The following is a 6,000-nucleotide window of genomic DNA, read 5'->3' as shown; positions in this document are numbered from 1 at the left end:
AGCAGTATTCATCAACAATAGATGAGAAAAGCAAACTACTTAACATGGTGTGTTAGCCTATCATTGTAAAAGCACATAGAACTACTTACATGAGCATAGGCATGTATGGAGGCCGCTGTGTGATAAATTAGAAGTGATTTTCACATGGTTATTTGAATGCTTTTGAGGCATATATTAACCTTTATACCTGGTGGGTGAAACCCTTCCCCATTTGAAGAAGAGAGATTTTAAGCAAATAACATTTTATTTAGTGCAGCACAGCAGGGTTTGGAATATGTAGAGCTCTGACCTGTCCCCATTGCTGAGTGCCTGGGTCTAGGGGGGCCTTCTGGCTCCTGGCCTTCACACCTCACATTACTTATTCTCTGCAGACTGCAATAAGGTCACTGATCAGTGCCTGTCCTTCTTCAAACGCTGTGGAAACATCTGTCACATTGACCTGAGGTACTGCAAGCAAGTCACCAAGGAAGGCTGTGAGCAGTTCATAGCCGAGATGTCTGTGAGTGTCCAGTTTGGGCAAGTAGAAGAAAAACTCCTGCAAAAACTGAGTTAGTCCAAGGACAAGAATGTAAATACGGGGTGGGCTCTGGGAGGGGAAGAGACTTTACAAAAATGAGGGCTTTTATTTTCCATTTGGAACGTGGGACAACAGACCACAACGCAATTCCATTTTGCAAGTCTTTCCAAGGGAGAAGCTGTTCAACCACCCATTTGGGGGATGAGTGAGCCGACACTTTCCTTTGGTCTTTCTAATCGTAACTGCACTGCTTTCTGGACCATTTCTAAGGCGGCCTTTACAAGAAGACATTCCTGTCGGAGAGGAGGGTGGACTTTGGAGAAATTCTCAAACTGAAGCATGAGCTTAGGAGTTTCTGTTAGTGGTAGTGGTGTTTTGGACACTTCATTCCTTGCAACACTGAGGTTTTGGGTGTTGACGTAAAGTGGACCACACACCACATCTGCTGCCGTCTTGACACTTTTTTTTGTTTGGTTGGTTTTGTTACATCTTACATTATGCAGAACTATTTTTGTACAAATTGTTTAAAAGTTATTTATGCAAGGTTTGAATGCATACCAGTGTTTTTATTGTTTTGAGATTGCCAATTTTCCTGGTTTCCTTAAGGTAGGAGAGAATTTAACGTGTACTTCATCGACACAACCCATCTACAAATGTGCCCAGATCTAACAAAGTAGGCTAAGACCTTCCACTTAAAAGCATGTTTAACTGGAAGTTGAAAGCCTGCTTTGTACCTCAAGAGTTACATGAGCATGTTGTGGATAAATGTAAATTATAGTTGAAGTAAGATACTCTGCCAAGTTTCCTCTGTAGAGAATTCACTTTTCTCAAATTTTAAAATTTCGACTTCAGCCTTTGCACTCAGGAGGGTCTGCTCCCAGCATGAGCTCTTGTACTTACATAGATCTAATTTATACAGTGAGTCAAGACGTAGAATAAATCTCCCACATAGCCTTTCTTTTGCTTTTTTCTCTCCTCTGAAGTGTGAGTTGAGTTCTCATTTAGGTTTGTAACATGGCTATTTCCTAGTTGTAAAGTTCTGCATTTATAAGTGCCATTGTTGTAAGGTGGTGTTTCCTAGACCTTCCCTGATGCGATTTTACCTTTGTTGAATTTGTATAAACAATTGTACAAAAAAAAAAACCACTCTTGAACTTTGAGGGTTTTTGTTCTAGGAGTGGACTAGAAGTTTAAGCCCAGAGTCAGTAAACACTGTTTTGAGGCCCAAACAATGTAATTTCTGATTAATCTGATGTACCCTGTGGTGCGTCATTTTTCTTCTTCAGAAAGAAATGTTTATGGCTAATAAAGGTAATGGGAAAGAACTATGCTCTGACAACGGCTGCACGTAGGAATTAGACACAGACTTCTTTAAGGAGAAGAGTTGCTCATCTGTCTGTGTGCCTCTTACCACACAGAATTACTTCCATGGCTACTTGCCATTACTGTTGCCTAAAAGTTCCCCAGATTTGGGAGACAGTGGGAGCAACTGCAGGAGGCTGCATCCCGTACAGGTAGCCTTGGGCCATGATGGCTGTAGGAAACACTTGGTCGTGAGGTGGCTTCCCCAAGTGGCAGATGTAGAAACCAGTGAGAAGTAATTTTAGATTACAGAATTTTTTTTTAAAGACAGGACCCTGCTGGCAGTGTCATATTCACATACAGAAACAACTGCTGTAGTGAATCTGAAGATGGAGAAGGTAGCCAACCTCCTTCCTCAGTGATGAGAGCAAGCAATTTGTAAGACGTTGTTCCTGTGGCAGAAGCCTTTCCTGCTGATGGCTGAGTTTTCTATTTGTCTCTTTTATTTTTACCATAACAAAACAGTTTTAATTAAAATGAGACAGGCCAGATGAAGTGGATCCAGCACTTTGGGAGGGATCACCTGTGGTCAGGAGTTCAAGACCAGCCTGACCAATATGGTGAAACCCCGTCTCTACTAAAAATACAAAAATCAGCCAGGAGTGGTGGCGGGCACCTGTAGTCCCAGCTACTTGGGAGGCTGAGGCAGGAGAATCGCTTGAACCCAGGAAACAGATGTTGCAGTGAGCTGAGATTGCACCATTATACTCCAGCCTGGAGATAGGGAGACTCCATCTCAAAACAAAAAGAGAAAGATCTCATCTAGATACATGTCTCCTGTTAATTTAAATCCACAGACTCTTGATGACTCAATCTAAAGACACTCGAAGCCACTGTACCTAAGGGTTCCTGGAGCACACAGGTCTGCTAGGGAGGGGCTGCCAGGGCTGAGGATCCGAGCCACCACAGGGATGTGCAATACAGGAGAGACACAGTGGATCTCCAGTTTCAGGAGAGGCCACTGTATAGTGCAGTGGCCATAAACTCCCCGCAAGAGTACTGAACAATCCAGTAAGATTGTACTTCAGTACAAATCCACAGTATCTGTACAGACCTTTTTATTTTATTACTTTATTTTATTTATTTTGGGATGGAGTCTCGCTCTTGTCCAGGCTGGAGTGCAGTGGTATGATCTCAGCTCACTGCAACCTCTGCCTCCCAGGTTCAAGCAATTCTGCTGCCTCAGCCTCCCGAGTAGCTGGGAATACAGGCGCCTGCCACCATGCCCAGTTAATTTTTGTTATTTTTAGTAGAGATGGGGTTTCACCCACCATGTTGGCCAGGCTGGTCTCGAACTCCTGACTTCAGGTGATCTGCTGGTCCCAGCCTCCCAAAGTGCTGGGATTAACAGGGGTGAGCCACCATCCGCAGCCCCTTTTATTTATTTATTTTTATATTTTGAGGCGAAGTCTCACTCTGTCGCCCAGGCTGGAGTGCAGTGGCACAATCTGGGCTCACTGCACGTTCTCCCTCCCAGGTTCACACCATTCTCCTGCCTCAGCCTCCCAAGTAGCTGGGACTACAGGCACCTGCCACCACGCCCAGCTAATTTTTTGTAATTTTAGTAGAGACGGGGTTTCACTGTGTTAGTCACAATGGTCTCGATCTCCTGACCTCGTGATCCACTCGCCTCAGCCTCCCAAAGTGCTGGGATTACAGGCATAAGCTACTGCACCCGGCTAAAGCCCCTTTTATTTTTAAAATGAGCCAAAGATGAGGCCAGCCGAGGCTAAATGCCACAAGCAACTACTCTGAGCCTACATGTCATGTCTGATGAAGTAATGAAAGGACCATAAATCCAAGGGAATGCTTGCTGTGTCAAATCACAACTTAGTAACCTAGAAAAGAGGCTCTGGCCGGGCGCGGTGGCTCAAGCCTGTAATCCCAGCACTTTGGGAGGCCGAGACGGGCGGATCACGAGGTCAGGAGATCGAGACCATCCTGACTAACCCGGTGAAACCCCCGTCTCTACTAAAAAAAAAAAAAAATACAAAAAACTAGCTGGGTGAGGTGGCGGGCACCTGTAGTCCCAGCTACTTGGGAGGCTGAGGCAGGAGAATGGTGTGAACCCGGGAGGCGGAGCTTGCAGTGAGTCGAGATCCGGCCACTGCACTCCAGCCCGGGTGACAGAGCAAGACTCCGTCTCAAAAAAAAAAAGAAAAAAGAAAAAGAAAAGAGGCTTTGTCCCTTCCTCAAGGGAATCTGATGTTTACAAAGGAAGACACCATGGCACCTCAGATGACATCCTTTCATATTGTGAAGACCGGATCAAGAGACTTCACTGTATTCCACTGCAGACTTATCCATATGACATGACCTATTCAAAAAATTTACTTGAAGCAGCATGGGCTGGCCGCAGTGGCTCATACCTGTAACCCCAGCACTTTGAGAGGCCGAGGCAGGCAGATCACCCGCGGTCAGGAGTTCAAGACCAGCCTGACGAACATGGTAAAACCCTATCTCTATTAAAAATACAAAATTAGCTGGGAGTGGTAGTATGCACCTGTGATCCCAGCTACTCAGGAGGAAAAAGCAGGGAATCACTTGAACCTGGGAAGCGGAGGTTGCGGTAAGCCAAGATTGTGCCATTGAACTTCCGCCTAGACAACAGAGCAAGACTCCGACTCAAAAAAATAAAATTGTTTAAAAATATCCAGGCATGGTGGTGCGCATCATATGCCAGCTCCTGGGGAGGCTAAGGCAGAAGGATTGCTTGAGCCCAGAAGTTAAGACTATAGTGAGGTGTGATCATGCCACTGTACTCTGCCTGGGTGGGCAACAGCAAGACTCTGTCTTTATTTTAAAAAAAAAAAAAAAAAAAGTGAGGGGGGTAGAAAGGCATGCCAGTTTACAAATCCAAATTCCAGGGGGAAATGCTGGCCCTCTGCCAAACAAGCTAATTTCCAAGTATCAAGCCTGTTACACTAAACATTTCTGATGTCTGGCTAATAAACCAGGGTTACTTCAAACTACTATCTAAAAAATCCACCAAGCATTTTGTACTCTCTATAAAGAAGCCACTAAAACGTAATACACAAATCTAAGACTAAACATTAAACTGTTTTAAGCTAAGACTATGTATAAATTGAATTTTTGAATTTAAGTTTAGACAAAACGAGCACATACTGGTTAGCTTCTATGGCCTGGATTTAAAGACGCCACCAAGTTACCAATTTGGAGGAAATGTTAAAATTTCCAGAGTCTCATGGAAAGTTTAGACAAAAAGCAGAAGTGCCCACAAAGCTCTGGTAACTTACGCTGCTTCTATAGGGAAGCCATGACCTGCTGAAGCCAGTTACTACTAATTATGGTTGCAGATAAGTGGGAGGCCTTGATTTACATGCTTTGATCTTCAAAAGCAGAAAAATTTTTTCTTTACAACTAACCACACAAACTTTCTGCCCAAAGTACAGGGGCATCTGCCTCTTGGCGTTCACAGGTGTTTTCAGGTCTGTTGATTGACTACTAGATTCTGAGCACCCAAGGCCATGTATGTTACTCACTGCAGAGTCAGGAGATAACAGACTCTGAGAAATGGCCACTCCCAACTGCACTGAATTCACTGTTGGTCTCAGCTCAACCATCCTGAGTTGAGTCAAGTTGGACCTAAAAGAGATTTCAGAACATTTTTGCATAATATCTCAAGTTCCTCTTTTTCTTTTCTTTCTTTTTGAGATGGCATTTCGCTCTTGTTGTCCAGCCTGGAGTGCAATGGCATGATCTTGGCTCACTGCAACCTCCACCTTCCGGTTTCAAGCAATTCTCCTGCCTCAGCCTCCCGAGTAGTTGGGATTACCCTGCCACCATGCCTGGCTAATTTTCATATTTTTAGTAGAGACAGTTTCACCATGTTGGCCTGGCTGGTCTCAGAACTCCTGACCTCATGATCCACCTGCCTCAGCCTCCCAAAGTGCCAGGATTTACAGGCGTGAGCCACCACACCTGGCCCAAGTTTCTCATTTCTTATGTGGTACTGGAAGGGTTAAGAGCAACTCTGGCATCAGAGCTAGGTTCAAATTCTGCATAGCCACTTTCTAACCATGAGGTTTTAGACAAGTCTGACTTCTCTGAGGTTGGGTTCCCCATCTGAGAAGCAAGGCAATGTTTATTTCAGAAGGTTG

The 6,000-nt window shown here is 44.5% G+C and overlaps 1 protein-coding gene across 7 annotated transcripts in view; it reads left to right on the top strand.

The window, feature by feature from the left end:
- KDM2B (lysine demethylase 2B) overlaps positions 1-1,746 on the top strand; it is a 74,941-nt gene extending 73,195 nt beyond the window's left edge. For all 7 annotated transcript variants that reach the window (XM_031936381.1, XM_031936380.1, XM_031936378.1 and 4 more), the window contains one exon: positions 372-1,746. In XM_031936381.1, coding sequence (XP_031792241.1) covers positions 372-553 — 182 coding nt within the window. In that variant the 3' untranslated portion in view covers positions 554-1,746. The remainder of the gene's footprint in view (positions 1-371) is intronic.
- The last annotated feature ends 4,254 nt before the right edge of the window (positions 1,747-6,000 follow it).

The sequence above is a fragment of the Piliocolobus tephrosceles genome, chromosome 10 (genome assembly GCF_002776525.5).
Source record: "Piliocolobus tephrosceles isolate RC106 chromosome 10, ASM277652v3, whole genome shotgun sequence".
Classification (NCBI taxonomy): domain Eukaryota; kingdom Metazoa; phylum Chordata; class Mammalia; order Primates; family Cercopithecidae; genus Piliocolobus; species Piliocolobus tephrosceles.
The sequence above is the reverse complement of the archived record's forward strand: the minus strand, read 5'-3'. Positions and strand labels throughout refer to the sequence as shown.